General features: G+C 39.5%; 1 protein-coding gene and 1 long non-coding RNA gene across 2 annotated transcripts; one reads left to right on the top strand and one right to left on the bottom strand.

Moving 5' to 3' along the window:
- Positions 1-1,323: 1,323 nt before the first annotated feature.
- On the top strand, positions 1,324-2,291 carry LOC117772158. The gene is made up of 2 exons (XR_004615720.1): positions 1,324-1,529; positions 1,560-2,291. It is a non-coding gene; the product is annotated as an uncharacterized LOC117772158 (long non-coding RNA).
- Positions 2,292-2,988: 697 nt separating this feature from the next.
- sbno1 (strawberry notch homolog 1 (Drosophila)) lies at positions 2,989-19,677 on the bottom strand. The gene is given in 34 exon segments (XM_034603099.1): positions 2,989-3,977; positions 4,933-5,126; positions 5,644-5,720; positions 5,818-5,955; positions 7,173-7,259; positions 7,347-7,441; positions 7,604-7,750; positions 7,896-7,970; positions 8,141-8,194; positions 8,197-8,239; positions 8,326-8,397; positions 8,509-8,621; positions 8,723-8,858; positions 10,173-10,304; positions 10,400-10,572; positions 10,662-10,832; positions 10,924-11,127; positions 11,281-11,432; positions 11,509-11,606; positions 12,790-12,972; positions 13,085-13,238; positions 13,328-13,433; positions 13,552-13,687; positions 13,854-14,015; positions 14,101-14,191; positions 14,303-14,436; positions 14,623-14,783; positions 15,186-15,282; positions 15,450-15,550; positions 16,438-16,573; positions 16,680-16,907; positions 17,018-17,116; positions 17,205-17,324; positions 18,955-19,677. Coding segments are annotated over 33 exon segments (4,212 nt in total). The 5' UTR covers positions 18,955-19,677; the 3' UTR covers positions 2,989-3,834.
- Between the last annotated feature and the right edge of the window lie 1,922 nt (positions 19,678-21,599).

Below are 21,599 nucleotides of genomic sequence, written 5' to 3'. Positions count from 1 at the left end.
CTGATGTGGGGGGGGACAGAGAGCAGTGGTGGAAAGTGACATTTACTCCAAACAAAACAATGAGGATTTCATTTTGGCTGTGCTCATGATTTTATGACCTGTCTCTTTTATTTTGAAAAGTGCTCTTTTAATAAAGTTATTATTTCTCATTACACGTCACCACGTTTCATTGGCAAATATTGTACTATTTGTCTCATCAGTTTTTTATCTTCTAACTTTGTTAACTCATAAACTTTGCAGATTCAAATAAGTACCACAAATATACAACAAGTGAGTTATGTGTTATATTCTACGTTGAGAAATTCACGAGCTGTGCAGTGGTATACAAATCATTCAAATTAGCCCATTTACCATTTAATATAATATAGAAGCCATTTTGCATTACAATAACTTTTGCTCAGGTCAAATAATCTAGAGGAGTAAATTTACACTCTGCTACTTTCACTTCAAGATCAAGTCTTTTTTCCACCATCGAAGAGGTAATAATCAAAAATTAATAGTCTGAATGGCAACCGCACAGATATGCTGATTTGAAATAGGCCCAGTATCAAATACGAGGTTTGATTTAATGATTGTGACTTAAAATGTCACCTTTGAAGCAGTGCAGCAAATGTAATCAACAAATAAATCCTGATGTATTATAATAAATGTAGCTTTAGCCATAACAAAGGTCAGACTTTCTATCCCGACTGACACAGATTCATGAGATTTCATTTTGGTTGACTATGATATATCCAAATAACTGTCGTGGATTAAAAATGCACAATATGGGTCTCTAAGAAAGTAGCATTGTAGAGTATTCCAGAGTATTTCTACACTGTGGTAGAAATACAGATCTGAGTATTCTTACATTCCTCATGTTGGGTGACTACATACATTTATCAACTGGACTTTAACTAATTAAGACTTAATAAACTAAAGATAATTTTATCAAATAATTATGCAGTGTTACAGATTAAACCTCCAGCAGTATTAAAGTAGATGAATCTCAACCAGATACCACAGTAAAATGACACTGACATTACTATCATCAGTAATAATAGTACCAATATTATCAATATCACATGAAAAAAACAGAATAAGATTAAAGTCTAAATGATAGACGTATATGAACATCATAAGACAGTACTATGAGGTAGAAGTATACAGAGCTTTATTGAGCATCGCACTCATTCATGTACAGGTAATGTTGAATTTTTGTACAACTCTTGTCAGTAGTGCAACTCGTGCAAAGTTCAAAAGAGGAAAAAAAAACAAAAAAACTATTCAAGTGTTTCAACTTCAGAGGAACCAATGGGCCTTGACATTCGGCATCCAAAAACAACATTATCACATCAGCAGCCCATGTACAGAACACCGAAAGACTAAATAAAAACATGAGTTGTTTGCTTGGATATATATTCATTTATAGGGTGGGCTCTCATGTTATAGGGAGCAGAGCTTATGTTTTCATTGAGGTCTCTGCCAATACTGTCCAACAGTTGAGATGTGCTGCATCAAGAAATTCAATTTGGATCATTTTACAAATTGTACAAAATGCACACGGGTATGATACAAAGACCTTTTCCTTGATTTTTCACTTGTCTTTAAATGCATCAGAGAAAATACACTTGATAAGAGTAGCTAACCCACAGGTGGAGGATGCGTTTGAGTTGCTGTGGTCCGAGCATACGGTGACAGAATACATCTTAGGGCAGATGTATCCAGACTTTGGTCTGTCCCTTCCAGTGCAGATTGAATAGAATGCCACATAGGAATGAGGAGGCAAAGATGTGCACTATTAAACAGAAGCAATCATTGATTTTAATTACAACTGGGTCCAAAAAAGCAGAGGCATAAGGTGGTGGTGGTGGGGGGGTTTAGGAAGTTGTAGTGCAAAGATAACGAGTTGTAAATCCAGCTGAAGACAGAGCCACACAGTAACATTACTGAGTTGAGGTGTAGAGGGATCCTTTGAGTTATAGTCATGCATTTCAGACAGAGTAAAACCTAAGATTTTTCTTTGTTTTTCTTTTCTTTTTGAGGGTCTTTGTATGAGTTCAACACCTGAGCGGATTTCCGTTAAAAAATAATAAATAAAGCAAAAGGTAGAAGAGGGAAACACACCTCCGAACAGAGCAGTGGTCGCTCTGAAACCCGTTTGAGAATCAAAAAGTGGTGGGTCTTTGTCAAGGATTTCGCAGAATTTCTTGGCTGTTGCACAGTTTTTGTTTCTCATTGGAATTCCAGCTTGTCCAGCCACATATCACCAATACCAGAACAGAAACAGGTTGACTGAGGCAAAGTTAGGGGGGAAGACCAAAGTTTTTCTTTTTAAACAACCTGGAACATCAAATCAAGAAACACATTTTTGATGGATTCAGATAAGACAGCACAAATCTTAACTTCTTCATTAAAAGCAAATAGGTCACTCTCAACAATTATAAGCAGTATATAAACATTTAAAAAATGACTGTGGGCAGATTTAAGTGTATATTTACGTTTTGTCAACACAACTCCTCCTATGTGTTGTGTTAAACCAAATGATAAAAGGACAGTTGTACTAATATAAATGGTGTCTTCATAGGAGAAGTTATAAGTTAAATGTTTGACAGTGATGTTAAAAACATCCTTTATCTGCTTAAAACTACATTTTAGGGTGATTCCATTTTAATTTGTTTGCATACTGGTTATAATGCTAAACGGGAGATTCATTCTTGACCTTTTCGTTCACTGAATTCACTATGCTGCTGTCTGAAACGATGTGCCTGCCATGTTGAGAACGCATTCAACTCAACCCTCAGAGGTTTCAAAAACATTATTTTTGGGGAAATATTTTCTCCTATGTTCCTGCACTATAAATAGAAATAAACTGACACTAAAACAAATCTTTCCTTGTGAGTGCTTTGTAAAAGGTGCCTGACTGCCGCAGCCGTTTGTACTGACACACTGCACGTCTGACAAACTCCTGGCTGATAGAGACAAAGGGGAACAAAGTTACGAAAATGGAAGAAAAGGAACTAAGGAATTTTTATCAGAAATCCAACACAAATATATACAGCAAAACAAACTGGTTTTGGACATTTTGGTCTTTGTCTCGTGAGCAAATGGAACAGCTACAGAGCATCAGAAAGATGGAACACATCAGGTCTTTAAGCAGTTGACTAGACTAAATGTCTAAACCACTTCTACTTCAAAAGAACCAAAACCTTACCTACTTTAGTGCTGAATAATGTCTGCAGAACGATGAACCCACAGTTCTCATCACACATTACTATAGCATAGTGGTTTAGCATTAAATGCCATGTTTTCTGAAGACTCAAAGTTGTCAGACATGGTGGCCTTTGTCTTGTCCACCTCTGGTCTCGACCAAGAAAGACATTTGTTGCTTCATACCAGGTCATCTGGACTAACAGCTTAAAGCATGTGTTAGGAGTGAATAACAGCCACAGGCCAACATGCCCTCTAGGTTTAAACTCTGTCTGGATCAATATATCACATATCTTCTCACTCTGAATGTCAGAGGACAATACATCACCTGTTAAATATCTGGGTGAAAAAAAGAGTCTCTGGAGATTAAAAAAAAAGAAAGAAACCAAAAAACCCTGAAATCTTTTCTCTGTACAACCCCTTCTTACATCTGAGAATCACCGCGGCTCGGTGCGACACCTCTGACCCTCAGAGACAATGGGAACGTGAGGGAGGGGGTGTGAGGGTGCAGAACAAGGAACAGCGGTCCTGGAGCCTGCAGTGCAGAGATAGACATTAACTGAGTCAGATCCCATCACAGTGGGATGTGGACTCGAGGGGTGGAGACATGATTGACGCCCATGAAGACGAGTGGTCCACCCCAAACTATGTGTTGGGTGCTTGACTCAGACTCTGAGGATGGAGCTGCTGCCTCTTCTGCAGCTCCTGCACAGCGAGCTGCTGGCACTGGTCCGATGTCGACAGCTTGTTAATTAATGGAGACACACAGTTTGCTGGAATGATCAGTCCTGGAAATGAAACACAGGGTAGAGAATTAACTATGAGCCTAAGTATAGTATGCAGCTAATATCAAAAGGGACAGTTCAACATTTTGATTTATAGTCAGTTTCGTTTTCGGGCGGAGAGTTTGATGGGAAGATTATCACAAGCATCGTGTCTGTGCAGCAAATATCAAGCTGGCAATCCCAAAGACTCCAAGAAGTCAGAGCCCCGAGCCAAGAAACACTCTGGCTCACGACACACCTCAAAACCAAAACCTGTCGTTTTCCCACAGAGGAAACACACCAGTAACAAATGAATTATGAGCTATACAAGGAGCTAGAGGTTCTGTTACTTTTAGACAGAGCCATAATAGCCATTCCCCCATTATGCTGAGCTAAGCTAATTGGCTGCTGGCTGCAACTTCTATGATATGATTGTTGTATCGATCTTCAGTTGGAACAAATTGCCACTTTAGTTTGAGGAGAAATTCACTTATTCATGTGACCTTATTAGCAAAGACTGCAGGACACAAGCACTATAACTTAAATAACAAAAAGGTCAATCTACAGCATAGGACAGTGGAAGGAAAACAAAGTCTAAGTGGCGTACTAAGGAAACAAACAAAAAGAAAATCAGTCCTTCCCTGCAGTAAACAGTTGAACTACATGTTCAACATAAAAAGATTTAAACAGCCTCCTGCAGCACAATCCACTGTTACAACGCTCACTCTATTTATAGGTGTAAATCATCTCCTGACAGCCTTCCTATAGATATTAAAATACTTAAAAAAACAACTCACAATGACATTAAAAGTAACATATTTCCTAGAACAGTGAGAAATGGAGGGAACACATTGTGGCCTTGTGTCTCACAGGAGACAAAGAGCATTGGGTAGTGATTGAACGTCTCCGTAAGAAAGCAAACAAGCATTGTTCTTTAAATATGAACCAGCTCCTGTAAAGCAGATGTCCTTCAACTTACCAACTATCCTCTGTCCATCTTCTGTTCTGAGGCGAACAATCTGCACCTTTACATTGGTTCCACTGACGGGGGTTAGTACTTCCTCCAGCTCGTTCCACACACTGAGCACAGAGCCGCACAGGACAAAGTACGTCCTACACCGAAGACCAACTTCACACTGTAGGCCCACTGATGCTTTCTTACAGTTCCCCCGCCTGTGGATACAATAAAACACAGACAGATTTACAACCTTTAAGTGAACAGATCAACAGAGAAGCTCAAAGTATGGCAGTGGCTTTAAAGGGTGAAATGCTGAAGATCGGATATAGTTTTGTTATTGATGACAAATAACACGAAAAGACCAAAACCAATCAATGTATTACTTCATCCCTCAATGCGATTCCTACTGAAATGTTTTTTGTAAATAGACAAAGGTTCAGTTCCTTTTTAAAATTTCAAGACTCTAGTTTTTGGGTACCATCTTCTTCTGATCATTTATAATTAATACATAATTATTGATCAATTGAGAATGTCCAGCTGCAGGAAGGTAACGTATGTGGAAATGATGAGAACATACAGCTAGTGTTCTTTGTGATATAAGGAAACTGTCCAATGTGGACCTCTAGGGTACAAACATATAAATATATATAATGATTTGGATCTACAGATATTCATTGTTGGTGTTGTTGTGAGATATAACCAGTATTATCCTTTCACATTAAATGCACATACCAATATGCATGAGAGCAGATTAGTGCAGACGACTTGTACTGGTCAGCCCAGTGCTGCTTGGCATCTTCTGACAACACCTAACAGACAGAGAGAGAAAAAAAAGAAGTGATGAGTCATCACATAAAGCGTTAAGTGTTCTTGTCATAGAACAAATGACAAAGAATGTTGTGTAACCTTTTTAAACTTCTTCTTGATGTCTGTGTACGTCTCCAGTTTGAGTTGTCTTCCGGTGTTTGGCCTGTAAACCAGGAACAGCCTCTTCTTACTGTTCACCTCTTTAACCAGTATGGCCGTTTTCTTGTTGTTCCTCATCTGAAAATGAAAGACAAGGATTTCAAAAAGGGCCACTCCACGGATTTTACACATGAGGATCTGGTTACTACGTATGGTTGCTACCATTGAGCATGTGGAATCACTTGTATAATGACTTCTTTGTTTCTGGGGAAGATTTGTCAAGTCTGAGAAAATATTGATTTCAGCTTACGCTTCAGACAATTCTATAACAAGCTCTGCAATGAAAATTGGGGAAGTCGAGTTGGAAAGATTTGCTTGTACTAGGGACGAAGCAAGTTTGACTTGTACTAGGGACGAAGTCAGCACGTCTCTGCATCATCCATTTTATTTATCCTTTCTAAACCTGTCTTCCAAGTCTGAGATGTGCATACATCAAAAAAGTGAGGTATCAGGAAATACTTTATTTGTGTTCTTGCTGGTGCAGCATCTTTGGTTTGTTTACTTGCTTCAGCAATATCACAGTTAACTAGCCCTCTAATTTATACATTTCCATCACCGTACAAACAATTGTTGACCAAGTAGTTACATTACTCAATGCAAGTAAGATGTTATCATTAATAGAGTCTCTGTAAGTAACAGGATGAACTTGGAGCATTTTGTGCCACCAATACAAATCATGAAGCATCATTTTATACTAGTTGAGCTGAACAGTTTTTTGATTAGTTGCTTGATAGAAAATTAATTATTTGGATTATGAATTTAGTATTTTTTCTACCAAAATGATTATCTTAACATCTTTGGCTACATTTTCATAGTAGAAAAAAACACAGGTGTTGAGGAGCATTTGAAAACAACTAGATTGAGTTTCGCTGAGCACATTCCAGAGGTGTGGTATTATGAATGCTTACTTGTTTATTATGACTCACTTACTTTGATAGAACAAAGCCATCGAGTTACTTTTATCAATGCGTTTCCGGCTAATCCAAGTCAAAATGTCTGCCAGCAAAAGTGTTTGTTGGATGGTTAGTTGAACCCCCAAAAAAGTAAATCACCTGGTGCATCGTTAACCATTTTCTTATATTTTATAGCCCAAATGTGTAATGGATTACTTATGAAAATAATAGTTGCAGTAGTAGATACTATCAAAAAGGTAGAGATAAAATCTTTTCTCACATTTATATCTCAAATCATCTCAATTTACAATTTCCAGGCCAGATTGCAAAATGAAAATGTAATTTTAGCCAACACAAAGATTACAGAGCTTTAAACAAGAAAGACCTCCAGCTTTTTCATACCTGTACATAGAAACCATCATCTGGACCACTCTGATCTGCCCAGGCATGTGTGGCTTCTTCCCATGCCATTCCCCTCTCCACACTCACCTGTCAAAAGAGACACAGATATTAAGTCAGGTAAAGAGCAATACCCGTTACTCCGCAGAGAATATAAATATGCATAAATGAACATACTGTGAAGAGTTCCACATGTCCTGATGTGGTGTAGCCTGGTGTTAGGAATTTCCTGCAGTCAACCTTTTTCACCTTCTCATCGCCAGAGCCCAGATCTAATACAAGACAAGTGGAGGTTCAGGACATATTACCACTGATTTCACAGAAGAAAACACTTAAAACAAATGTACTTTGCAAAAATGTTTTCTGTCCTAGTTTTACTTCAGTCTTTGTGAAAATAGTTTAATGATGAAGTGGTAATAACTACAATATCTTACCGAGAATGCCCATGTCATATCTGCCGTTCTTCTTGGCTTCCTGAATGACTGCTGCAAGTGTGTCAGAAAAGTACTGGAACAAGGCGTTCTGCTGCTGGACTTCCATGCCCAAAATACGATTCAGGAACTTGCCGATGTTGTTGTAGTCTGTCAGTCACAGAGCATTTGCATCAGATTTTAGTTTCCAAGTACAGCGCCTAAATATATTTTTAACAAGAATAGCTGTTCCCTTTTTGATCATTTAAAGAAAGAAAAAAATTGTATCGGAAAAAAATATATATATATTGATCACCTTTGTCAAGTGACAGCGTGCCAGATCTGTCCTCGATATTTATGAGTCCGACACCTATTAGTCCACCTTGAATTTCTACAGAAGAAAAATACTGTCCTTACTATTCAGTCACAGAACAAAAAACATTGCTTTTTTTTTTAATAAAAAGAAATTATACACAACAGAAAAACACAGTTAACAAATGAATGAACATATGTCAGAATGAAACTGATTCACTGCCTTGTTTGCAGCAGCACGAGTCATACCTTTGAAGAAATCCCCTTTAAAGTTAGAGGGCGGAGGGACTAATGGAGAATCCAGTTCACAATTGACTTCATCACAATTTCCAGAGCATTTCTGCCATACTGTAGCAAAGATAAACATGAGTGAGCCACTGGAAAATAAAGACATCTACAGGAACTTCCCTCAGACTAATTCTTGATGTACTTACTTTGTTGTCAAAATTGAACCTGCTGAGATCTCGGGTTTCTGTCGCTCTTCTGTCTCCGTGGGTCAGAGCACCCTGTTAGAAAGGATCCCCACAAATGGAGTAAGTGTTAAGTATAAATGATGAATGATAATGTGAAATACATTTTCACCACAAATCCCAATAAAAAATTCAGAGGGTCCTTACCAGGCTTTCAAGTCTTTTGGCAACAATGGATGCAAATCTCTGCTCCCCTGCAAGCTCCGATATGAGGAAGACATATTCTGGAGCTGTAACCTGGTTTGACCTGTGAGTTCTCCCTGTGTCCAAACAAATTAGAAAAAAAAAAAGCTTGGTACATTTTAAACCATAAATCTATGACACAAAAGAAGTTCAGAGGATCCCAGGGGTATCAACTGACCGAACTGCTGTATAGCTCTGTCTGCGCTCCATGGAAGCTCTAGTGTCATGTGGACTCTCCGCCGCTGGTTCTTCACTCGACGATCAGCCTGCAAGGAAATACCTGAGCTGGCAGCTTCCGAGATGATGGATATGTTCTGGTTGGAAAGAAAGACAACTACAGTTACTTTTCACATTAAAGTAGAATTAGCACACATTTTTGTTATTTGCAAATCTCTTTGTGAGTGCTGTAAAGTTTTAGATCCTTCAATATAACAGAGAAACAGGTACAGAGACGGAGCCTGGATGGTGCTTCGTAATAAGTGAATCAAATTGGTGCTTTCACACCTATTCTGTTTGGTGGAGTTCAATCCAGCTGCATTAGCCTGTTTATTGCAGTTTGTTGATGTGAATTTTGAAATGGTGTGGACCATAGACTGTATATAATGATGGACGACGTGTATTAACTTCCTCCCACTATCCAGAAACGAAGCCAAAATATCTGGAATACGAACGCTGCCATCTTGCACATGTGGAGCCAGTCTGTGCAGTAGTGATTGGTGAATGGAGCCGTGTTATTATGGTGTATTTGAACATTCATCGTTTTTTATAGCATCAAATAACTAATTAAAACCAATCCCATCAGAAAAATTAAGTGAAGATACCTAAAATGACAGAAACCATCTCTAAGAAAAATGTATTTGATGTATGACGTTTAGGTTGGGTCCATGTCTCACCCACTAACATGTAGAAGACACGTTTATGAACTATATTGCAACAAGCGCCCAACTGCTTTCACTTTTGGGAAGCAGTCATGTGATTCTTTGTATACAGTCTATGGTGTGGACTAACTTGGCCAAGACAGCCTGAAAGGAGGGACCCAGTCCAGTTCCAGATAAACTTGTTTGTGAAAACCAACTAACATTGTTGTTTTTGTGACTGTTACTACGCAATTTCAGCAATACTAACAAACTACTAATTACAAGCCATCTGCAGGTATTGTTATGAACCATGGTAACATGTGCCTGTCGCCATGTGAGTGTTTAGAGAGGGATTAGGCAATCATGTGTAAAGCTTGTGTGCAACATACTTGGCAGTTCTAAATTAAAAAGAAAATTATATGTAGTGACTATTGGCCTGGAACATAATACACGAGGCCTCTTTACCTTTGTAATTATTTATATGAGATTAATCTGAAATCTTAAGCAATAATAATAACTTGTTTTCACCAGAAAACAAACACACAAAGTTCAGTTAGGTGCAGTATAAAATGTCAGAATTTCCTAATGACTTAATGGAACACTGGCGATGTATTGTGGAATTATCTAAATGGTTCAGACCAAATTAACCAAACTGCGGGTGTGAAAGCAACCAAAGAGAAACAGTAACAGTAATTAAAGCGCAAAAACCTCTGATGAATTATGAGTTGCATATTAGATAAAAACCCATTTCCACATTAACAGTGCTTTTACCTTCTCTCCATCCATGAATCTCTGCTTCTCTGTGAGGTTGAGGATTTCCACTGGGACATCCAGCTCAGAGCGAGACTCGTAGCTGATGCTGCCGTCATCATTACTGACCACTCGACCTTTACGGCCAGTCATCTGAAGCATGGTGGAAGAAACAGGTAAGTTAGTTAAACCAAAGACTTAAATTAAATTTTTTTTAAAAAACCTTAACCACATTCAGGCGTATATACCTCAGCAACATTTTCGGGTCCACCAAGTTCATCGATGAGCTCATCTAGAGTGTTGGGAGGTAGAAACTCTGCCAGCTCCTCAAGTTTTTCCAGCAGATCTTTCTTCATTTTCTGGGCATGTTCCACTGCGTCCTGACTTGTTAGGCAGGTATCCTGATGAGTCTCTGCCTTGACTTAGGACCAAGCAAAACAAGGTATTCAGTAATTCTAACAAGATTCTATAATAGAGAGTTATATTTCTACTTTGCGGTGATGCGCTTACCTGTGGCAGGGGCTTTGGGGATGTTAACGGAGGCAGTGAAAGCAGGCCTGGTGGAGCCTAGCCCCGAGGCTAACAAGGCACTTTGAATGGAGTCTGGATCAATACTCTTCTTTCTCTTTTTCTTCTTCTTTTCTTTACCCTTCTTTGGTTCTTTTCTGATAAGCCATGGATCTACACAAATGAAGGCATAAAGATTCCCTATAAGCACTGAACCGCCAAAAAAATATCTTTATTCGACATCCACCATCTCCATTTGTCTCACCGTCTTCATCATCATCATCAGACTCGTCTCTGAATGGGTTGAAATCATCGTCTTCATCTGCTGAGCTGATAGATTTGAAGCTGTCATCGCTGTCTTTACCAGACTCTCCGTCCGAATCCTCAGACTGGCTCTCCTCCGAACTCGTACCCGACAGTCCACCGTGCTTGCGATGCCGCTTCTTCTGCTGCTGCTTGACCTCTGAACCTGGAGAGATGATCAGAGAATGAGGAAAAGTAAACTACACTGTCAAGACAAGGCATTATTTATTTCTTCGTTTTATGGAGTCTAATAAAACAAGACAACAGGTTCAGTTTGAATCAGCTATAGCTAGTGGACATTAGCTTTTATGTTCATTACCTTTTCTTTTCTTGCCCTTCTGTTCAGGTTCTGCTGCAGTGACAGCAGGAATGGGGGTCTTCTTAGTTGGGAGGTCAATGCCTAGCAGGCTGTAAAGCTTCTGTCTGTCTGGAGCTGGGAAGTGCTTCTCAATCAAGGACTGCAACACTCCTCTGCAACCAAAAAAACATTACAGTTGATACTTTGTTTCTCCTGGTAAAACTGAGAAAAATCAGTTGTGGTACATACTTTGCAGTCGACACAAAGTCATTGAGTTCTCCTCCTCCTTCCTCCAGGGCCTCCAGTGTTCTTGCTTCACCAGTGGACTGAAGACCAATCACCACACACTACAGAGGAAACAGCTGGTCAGTATTTTCATACAATGTAGGTATCACTGACTATCACTAATCACCATCACACTAAGAAATTGCAAATACAATTTTTTGGTAAACCAAGGGTTAGGGTCATTAACAACATTTCTTTCAAGGGCCAGAATTCTGATTGGACTTTAAACTAAAAATATTAAAATTATCTTAGCCTAATGAGCACATTGTTAAATATTCTTTCTTACACAGTGAATGTTAATTAGCCCATATCAGAGTGAACAGACTCTGGGAAAGCAGGGGTTAATAGCTAGATCGAACATATCTTTATGTTAAACAGAAAATCAGAACAACAAGGGGAGAGTGTGACATGACTGTTGTACTGATGGAACTAGTGTTGTGGAATTAGATATTACTCTGAATTTACCATCGGCGCCGCTTTTGTTTGGCAACAGGTTATTTCACCTGTTTGTTAAATCTGTACCTGTTAGTGGCTAGTGTTTATTCGTCATTTACACTTATGAGAATTCATGGTATGTGTTTAACATTAGAACCGGGATCACGACATGAAGGACATGTTGATTTTTTTTTTCCCCAGGTGGTGGTGCAAGTTTGCAGTTTTACATTTGCTTGCAAAGTAAAATAAATGCTTTTGATTATCGTCTCTGAATCCTGGATCCCACCACAGACTGCGCAAGCGTTTGTCAGAACTGGAGGTAAATATATTTATTTCTTCTTCACCAGTGCTGGGTTTCCACAATTCTGACACATTTTACTCTCGTCTTTTGCACATGATCAATGTATTTACATAAATGTCCTGCCCTTGCCAAGAACTTGTCATTTGTTGATACAGCTTACAACAATCTCTCTAGTAATGCAAACATTACAAAATTGCTGAAACAAAAGTTGATTAAGTCAAGAATCAGAATATTTATAACAATAGGAATAATAAGAATAAGAATAGTGCAGGCCCAACTCCAGGCCCCAACGTGTCCACTTGATGGTAAATGTCTCTTTACAGTGTCTCCCATTCATTTTCTAGACTATCGCAGTCCGTCACTTCTCATAATAACCAAGAGTTCGCTAACTCGGTGTGTGCAGCGCTATTTGCCTACGCGTGCTTGCACTATGGTCCATGGCATTTTTACATGTGCTCCTTGGTAAAACACAAGTGCCTGTAACTTCCATTTTTCAAGTGTTGTCTAACCTTTCCATTTTGGACCTCCTCTCTGGCAAGCTGCACCACTCTGCGGACTTTGGATGCGATGCAGAGATACTTGAAGAATCGCTGGTGAGCAGACCAGAACTGGCCCCACATGGACTTCCTCATGCGTTGTTCTGCATCCATCAGATTGGCAGCCTGCTGGAACTTCTCACGTGCACTCACCCACTAAGAGAAGCAGTGAAATATAAATTAAGTCAATTAACTAAATACAAGCAAAACAAGAATTAAAGTATTGCGTTCAGACAATATTTCTATAAGCACAATTATATTTGCTTACCAGCCTCACAGATTTGTTGTACATGTTGATGTATTTCTGAGTCAAGGGAACTTCCTCAATCTTGAAAGTCACACCTGTAAAACTCAACTGCCTTGCAATGTACATGCCCCTCAGTTTCATGTCCATAGCTACTATCTCCATGGCACCAACGCCTCTGAAATTGAGGAAAGATGCACAAAACCGTACATGTTAGCAAGAGACCACACAACTGTCGAGCCTTTTTGCTGTCACACAGAAACTAACCTGCGCTCAACAGCTTGGATAAAGTTGCCAAATTCTCTGAAGGGTGTTTTGTGCCCCCAGATGCCCAGTCGGTTCATGTAGGCCATGTTCCGGGGTTCAGAGGCACCTGGTGAGAAAAAAGTACATTATTCTCAGATTCACCTTCCTCAGCCAAGTTCAGGAAGCAAAAAGTTGCATGAATTTGAAGTTTAAGAAACAGATTTCAGTTCATTACATCTACTAACCTGTAGCACTTGCATACACAACCCGAGCCTTGGGGAGTTTGTTCTGCAGTTCCAACACTGCAAGCCCAGTTTTTGTAGGTTTGGACGATCCAATTGGACACACATTTTTGGCTTTGTGACACTCGTCATAGACAATCTAGACATAAGTGGTTAAGGAAAAATAACTGCATATCTGAAAAGATGTTATAAAAATGATCTAATGTAATTTGAGTCACGTTTGCATATATGAAAAAATATAACTATGGAATCAAAACTTCATCTACTTCAATTGTTTCCTTTAAAAGGCTTCAATGAAAGGATACAACTCCATCAAAGTCCTCCCCACACCAGTGGAGAAGCTGTTGAAATCTGGTCTTGTATTTGCCTCCTGATTGACTCTCTCCTATCAAGGATGAGTAGGTGGCAAAGATCACACCTTTCTTCACACTCCCATTGTGTTTTGAGGAGATTTTGCCGTATTTGAACTGCAAATATAGAAGTGCAATTGAGTCACACTTTGACATAAATTAGCAAGAAAACACTTCTCACTGGTTAAGTACAGCATCTTACCTTGTTCAGTGAATGAACCTGAATGCTTTTTGCTCCAATATCCTTCAAGTCCCGCTCAGCGTCGTACTTCAGGTCATTTGAGACACTAAACCTGAAAAAAAAAAAAAGGTGAATAAGTAAGAAAGTAATGACGCAAGAAGTTGCCATTTATTTGCAAAATAATAGTTTGTCAAACGTAATGCAAGACAATGACGGTATTTACCAAAGTGATCTTTTCCGGCCAAGAAGGTAATTCTCATAGATGATCCCTGCAATGGTGCGGCCTTTCCCAACACCAGCTCCATCACCAATCAAATAGGCAGCTCGGTCACCATTAGGGAGGAATGTCTCGTGTTGCTGTGTATAAGACACAAAAGAAATGCACAATTAAAACTGCGCCTTTCAAATAAGTCACAAACAAAACCCGTATAAAGTGTTAACCTGTAGTGCACCCGATTGTGATTTAAACCCAGTAGTTAGAGATACAGATTACAGTGCATTAGGCAAAGCAAGTAAATCAACACTAAAGTGAACACTGCTCACCTGAGCTGCATATGTGATGGCTTCAAGCTGCAGAGCAGACAGGCAGCCGCGATCAATGGTTTCTTCTGGGATGGACAGCCTGTACCACACCTCTGGGGGGCTGACACTCGACAAGGAACTGGTCTCCACCACAGGATCGGGATGCCGCAAGCCAATTCTTACTACATTGACAAACAGTGGATCAGTCCACACACAATGACAGGGACGCATTTTGTTTGGTTTGACTGAGCGTAATCAACGAAGGGTGGGTGGTTGTAATTCGATCAAGTCTATTTTCCATCTGGCCTGATCACACAGTGACTGCTTAAATACTACAAATTAAGTTAGTATGGCTACACCTCACCATTAAATATACTGTACCCAACGTTACCATGGCACTTGTGCTTCAAACTCATAACCAACAGTGCTGGCTATAGCTCAGCAAAGCTCAAACCAATATACTTCTACCCATTTATCATTAATAGATGTAGCTATGGCTTCATGAAAGTGTCCTGCACCATAACACTGTACTGTTTTTTAGAACCAAAAGATGTATGCTCCAATACCACAACAATTATACTTACATTTCATTGGCATGTACTCTGCATATGTTTCTGCATGACCCAATTCATCTTCCTCTTCCTCCTCAGGCTCATCCTCTTCTCTCATCCCTGGGGGTTTCTGAACACATATTGACCAAACGACAATAGGTTCTCACAATGTTCGTCTGCTTTTAATAATTTTCTAAATCTAACCACAAACACTACAGTGCCTTTAAAAAACAATGCATTTGGCAGCATTCGTACAATTCATGTTTCTAAAAGACTATTAGAGAAAAGAAAACTCACCTGAGAATGTGAAAAGTTGTGCACTTTGGTGTCATCACTAATCCAGATCCTGGCAGCATCTCTACCCATCACTTCCTTTTTGATCCCATTGTTAATTTCACCTTAGACAGCAGAGACAAGGTACATTACAGATACAGTGAATGACACCCAACTGCTGAATATTACAATTAAGAGGGAACTTGGAAACCTCAGGGTGATAATTCCATCATCTCATAAGTTAGCTTTATGTCATATTTATTCACAGAACTTGGCGCAGTTAATCAGATCTATAAAGGCTTTGAAATTCTATTGTTGAAATGTCCAAATAAAATGTGGACAACGGCAGCAGTTACAAGACAAAAGAAAAATAATTTGTATTTTCATTTAGCACATTCAATTTTGGAATGACCTTCACCATGAACTCAGACTTACAATATCAATATCCTCTTTTTAATTTCTTCTAAAAACACATTTTAATTCAAAAGATTTTTGAATTACATATTTTGAATTTGCTTTTTCTCCTATAATAATTTTAACATCTTCAAAATAGACATTTCCTATAACTTCATTGAATTAAGTGTACATGCAGGTTGGTTTATGTTCAGTATTAGGTTTGTTTATTGCATTTTTTCCTTGTAATCTCTATATTTGATAAGTTCCACATAACGACTAATACATATTGGTAGTTTATTTATGCTGTTTTTCCAGGAGTGAACAGGGACATTTTTTAGTTCTGGCTGAACACGAACAAATATCCTGTATAAGGCCTTAAGCCTGCATTAAACCATAATGGTGACATCGTAACTGTAAAATAAGAGAGACTCCAGGAGGCCTGAACCAACTGAGATTTAATAACCAACAGTATTTAGCTCTTTATTTTGGTTGTCTGGATCTCATGTGAACTGAAAGGTTCATATAAGCTCTTTAAATATCTCATAGGCCTCTCCAAATGGGAGGATTACAACCATACATCACAACTCCAAGCTACTTATGCATTTAAATAACTTACCTGGACCGGTGGCTGATGCTACTGGTGGAGCAATGTTAGGTGGGGGCTTTAGTCTCATCAGCTCCATCAGACTGTTGCCCTTCAAGCCAGTGCTCTTCACATGACCGGTCCTAAGCAGGTCTTTCAACTGAATTTGCTAAGAAAAAAAGATAAATTGATTAGCAAGAGGCATGCTCTGCTGTGATATTCCGTTGTTTTTTATTTTCTTAAACAATATTGAAACGTGGGTTCAATAAACTTACCTGATCTCTGTTAGAAGGCACTACTCTGGACACTGAAGGATTAACAGTTGTGAGGGAAGGGAGGGATGAACCTCGCAGGGCTGAATTAGCAACATGGACCACCTTGGTGACAGTTATTGTATGTTTGATTGGGTTTGAAACTGATTGCTTGGTCCCAGTAGCTCCTAGCGATGGCAACTGATTCAGCTGATTTAAGACAAACGTGGTGGTTGATGGCTGAGGTTTGTGCTGTTGGAGATATTAGACAGAGGTAAGTTTCATTTTAATATACAATACAATAGCAGCAACATTATGTTTTCAATAATTAATACAGTGAAGCGCCTGTTCCGTAATCTCACCCTGATAGTAACTATAGGGACTGGAGCTTGAGGCTCTGCTCGAACAAATTCCACTGCCTCTGTCCCCACTCCAACATCCAGGGCACTGATGGAGATAGACTGAAAGGGAGACCCGGAAATTACCACATTAAGTTATAAAAATGTAAGAAAATTGCCTCAATAAAACCTACAACAAAGAAAATCTTACTTGCTGGGTTGTAGAGGGCTGCGCAACATCCTGAGAATCAACATCAAATAGGCCAATATCATTTGGGCAAATGCCACTCTCACTTAGAGCAGCGAGAAGTAAATCCTGTCCAGGATCCATCTGCAAGACAAATGTATACAACTTTAAGTAAAAGTCTTTCATGTACCTTCCTGACAATTTGTTCATAAATTTAAAAAAAATGTCATCCTATCCTAACTGTGATAACATATTTAAAGCAATTGTATGTTCCAATTTCAGCTTTTGTTGATCTTGAGAGCAAATTCAATCTTTCAAAACAAGCCATTTAAAGATTGTAAACTGGGTGTTATCATTGCAACACAGCACAAAAGGACTTAAAAATATGAGAAGTTTTAATTAAAAAAAAGGGACGTTTGCAAAGGTCCTGTCAACTCACGAACTAAATAAGCTTGTTATGACATAAACCACTGCTGACATGAGTTAAAAAAAGGGTTAGGGTTATTTGTCGAACATGGCTTTGTAAATGTATTTGATGCTTTTCTTTAACGTCACTGTAAACTATGTTTAAACTGATAGTTGGACATCAACTTGGACCGTGAAATTACAGCTGAACTTTTCACCATTTTCTCACATTTTGTTGACAAATCGATTAATAGAGAAAATAACTGGTAAATCAATCAATGATGAAAATAATGTTATTTTCAGCCTAAGACATGAGCAATATTAAGAGACCCACATGTAGCTCACACGTGTGGGGGTCGAACAAGCAATTAACTGTAAATGTAACAGCCACTTTCAAAAGGAAAAGAACCAGCGATACTTTTTTAAATTCATTATAAAACGACCAAAGTGTCTAGGTCATATCCAACACGTAGGTTAAGATATTTCAAGTTAATATAAGAAAGGTATCAGGCATCTACTTTAAATGTTCATCAAAAAGCGCTTGCAGCAAAAAGTAGTGAAAATGAAACTTAAAGAAACGCGAACACTGACCCGGGACACCTAACGTGACTGAGAGTAACGATGGAAGAATGCGATGTATCCATGCATCACTGAGGGGTTTACACACCAGCTCTGCTCCGCGTCCCGATCCAAAGTGACCCAAAACAAGACACGTGTTTGCAATGCCCTCGACTTCCTGATCCCTCTGACTCAACACAGCCCTCCTCCTCCTCCCGGACTCTGCGTTAACTCGGCCGGTTAATAATTACAAACAAACAGGATCTATCTCTGCAGTGTCACCGTATCAAACATGTAACCCCCTGGTTACGACTCCGATGCAGAAGCTAACTGACCGAGAGGCAACGGTGTCACAGCAGCTTATAAGTGGCCTGGTTTAGCTCAGGGTGACACGGGTTAGCCGTGTTAGCAGCGCCGTAAGCTAAAGGACACTTTATTTACGGTGTGGAGACAGTGAAGTCAGACACGCACAGGCTAACATGACGGATCGTCATCTCGAGCATTGAGCAGCTAACTGGCTCCACAGAGAATAAACAAGACGCTTTACATATCACGGATGTCAGCAGCTGCCTGTAGCCGCTTTAGCCCGCTCACACACGGTGACATAACGCATCCACTACCCGGTGTTTCCAACTTTCTCTCTAGCATCGCTGGGCGGTAACGGGTATTTACGTTAACAGGTTAATCGCTAAGTTTCTGGTTAGCTAAGTCCACCCACTGCCGCCACCGCCTGAATCGGAATCCATGATACATGTTAGCGAGCAGCTCCAGCGCTCAGCTCCGGTTATAAAAGCACCACGGCGGGACTCACTGTGTCCTCCTCGGGTCCGTCTCGCGGCAGCTGTCGGTCAGCTCACACGGTTGTTGTTGTTGTGGTTGCTGCTGCTCTCGCGCAGTGTCATCGCAGTAGCTAGCTAACGTTAGCAACCAGGCGCGTTAGCCCCGCTGCAGTTAGCGCCTCAAATCGAAAACAACCAGCGTGTAAAACGGCCCGCAGGTGTCACAACATGGCGGCGAGCTGTCGTGTTACGCGACGGAAGTGTCCAGTTGGAGTTACACAGACGGTCGCCTGCCGCGGGGGTGAGGTTACCTGACGGTCGGTTGGACAGTCTGTCGGTCGGCGGGTTGTTGTCCTCTCCGCTCCGCCGCGCTCACGCCATCTTTTTATCAAATGCTCGGCCGCATGCGGGTCACGTGACGCGCGGCTCCACAGCGGCCGTCTTCTCCCGCAGCCTCCGCTCCCGGCGTCGCTGAGAACGGGCCCCGGAGCGGCCGCGGGGCGCCCCTCCACCGCGCCGGAGCGTCCGGAGCGAGAAATGTGTCATTTTAAAAAACGATAACGCAAACGACAAACATAGCAGAGTCACCGAGCTAACGCGACGTCACGTGACCATGACAGCTCTGCGTCGGAAGTGACGCTGGCAGATTCTTCTTCTTCTTCTTCTTCTGCGTCCTCTTCCTCTCCCGCTGCTCCTCATCAATAACATGAACACTGGAGCAAAGCGAGGAGAAACACGTGGTGTTCACTGGTTTTTCTGGTAGTGAGAAGAAATGAACAAAACCACCGCAACAAACAGATTTAAAGTGGAAATGAGCTTTTCTTCAAATGTTGATGCTCTGTTACTTCATTGTTCCATGGACCTTTACACAGTAATAACTATTGGATGTGCAAAAGCTTGGGTAAAAATGATTAAACTGCTGTCATAATATATTTACAGATAACTTTGTTACAGAGCTGTGTAAAGATCAATAAAGTATCCATCTATCCATCCATCCATCTATCTATCCATCTATGTATGTATGTATGTATGTATGTATGTATCTATCTATCTATCTATCTATCCATCTATCCATCTATCTATCCATCTATGTATGTATGTATGTATGTATGTATCTATCTATCTATCTATCTATCCATCTATCTATCTATCTATCTATCCATTTATCCATCTATCTATCCATCTATCCATCCATCCATCCATCCATCCTTCTATCTATTCATCTATTTATCTATTCATCTATTCATCCATCTATCTATCCAAGTATTAGGGCTCTTGTGAAATGAATAATAGTGTTAACGCATGCACTCACAAACAGTTTACTTAGAGTTGTAGGTGTAAAATCATTATGATGAAGAATATTAGCTGTTATTTGCTCTAGTAGATGGTATAGGCCCACTGTTTGTTCATGTGCAACATATTTTCAGATACATTCTAGTATTGTATTACACCAATACACAAGACATATTGTAATACATTCTGCATACTGTAAACTGGAGGTTGAATACACCAGCTGTGACAGACATCTGTGCAGAATAATTTTTTCTTTACATTAAAACCAGTTCTGGAAAAAACAATAAAACATCCAGATTCCTGCACTAATTCATTCAAAATTCAGTTAATATTCTCTTCAGTCACCATATCTTTCTCAGTTCAGATTTGGTCTTCATTTGTATTATTTAGAGCAAAACTGAGCACATTCTGTGAGTTTGTGAGAGGACTGTGAGTTACACGGTTTCATAAATACATGTGAAATTAAAAAAGGTTGCAGTTATCTTGTAGAGTGGTCCGTTTGCTGCATTCATATGACCTTTTACCTTCACAAGCTACTATTAACTACTATACTGCAAACACAAACCGATACCACCATGCTGGTGTGCAGCGGGATGGTGTTTAATATCCCCTTTGCTTCCAGGTCAACTACATACCTGCTAGCAAATACTAGTCCATTAGTCATGTAGGTTTTCTCAAGCACTGAAGAAATAGTTGCTTTGTGCACAGTGTACCTTCTCCACTACACAACCTAGTTTAATAGCTTTGAATTACTTGCACAGAGATGATTGAGTGGGTTAATGTTGGATTTTTTATTTTCAAATCTGAAAAATGTAACCATTAACAGGAGAATAATTTCCACTGGACAGTGGGAAGAGTTCAGGGTTTAAATTGTTTCATTTTTTCTTCCTCTGTCCTCCAAGTTGGCTGGAGAAGCTAAAATAATACAACACAAATGTGTATACTGACTAGATTCTGATATTATCTGTAACAAAGTTGACTCTGGAATTACTTTGACTTACTCATGTAGCTTGGTGGTCTAGTACCTGAGATAATATTTAATTAATGTTACGACAAGTGTAACATTTAGGTTTACAAATGTCTAAAAAGAAAAAAAAAATATTAATTAATTGTTAAAAAGTTTAAAAAAGGTATTTTTTGTTTGTTTTCCATCCATAAGATGAAGGGATTTTCTAGAGATTTGAATTGAATTATATTGCTTGAACTCTTTGTAAAGTACTTAATATTTTTTTCAAAGAGGGGTTGCATGCATCAAATGTAAAATCTCAAAACAGACATACAAATATAACATAAAATACAAAACTTATAAAGTCAATACATTTAATAGCTTGTTTCCCAAATCTCTGCACCCATGTACCTTCATGTTACCACATTGCACTCGCTA

This window comes from Hippoglossus hippoglossus, chromosome 12 (genome assembly GCF_009819705.1).
Source record: "Hippoglossus hippoglossus isolate fHipHip1 chromosome 12, fHipHip1.pri, whole genome shotgun sequence".
In the NCBI taxonomy this organism is placed as follows: Eukaryota; Metazoa; Chordata; class Actinopteri; order Pleuronectiformes; family Pleuronectidae; genus Hippoglossus; species Hippoglossus hippoglossus.
This window is presented reverse-complemented; position numbering and strand designations above follow the sequence as displayed.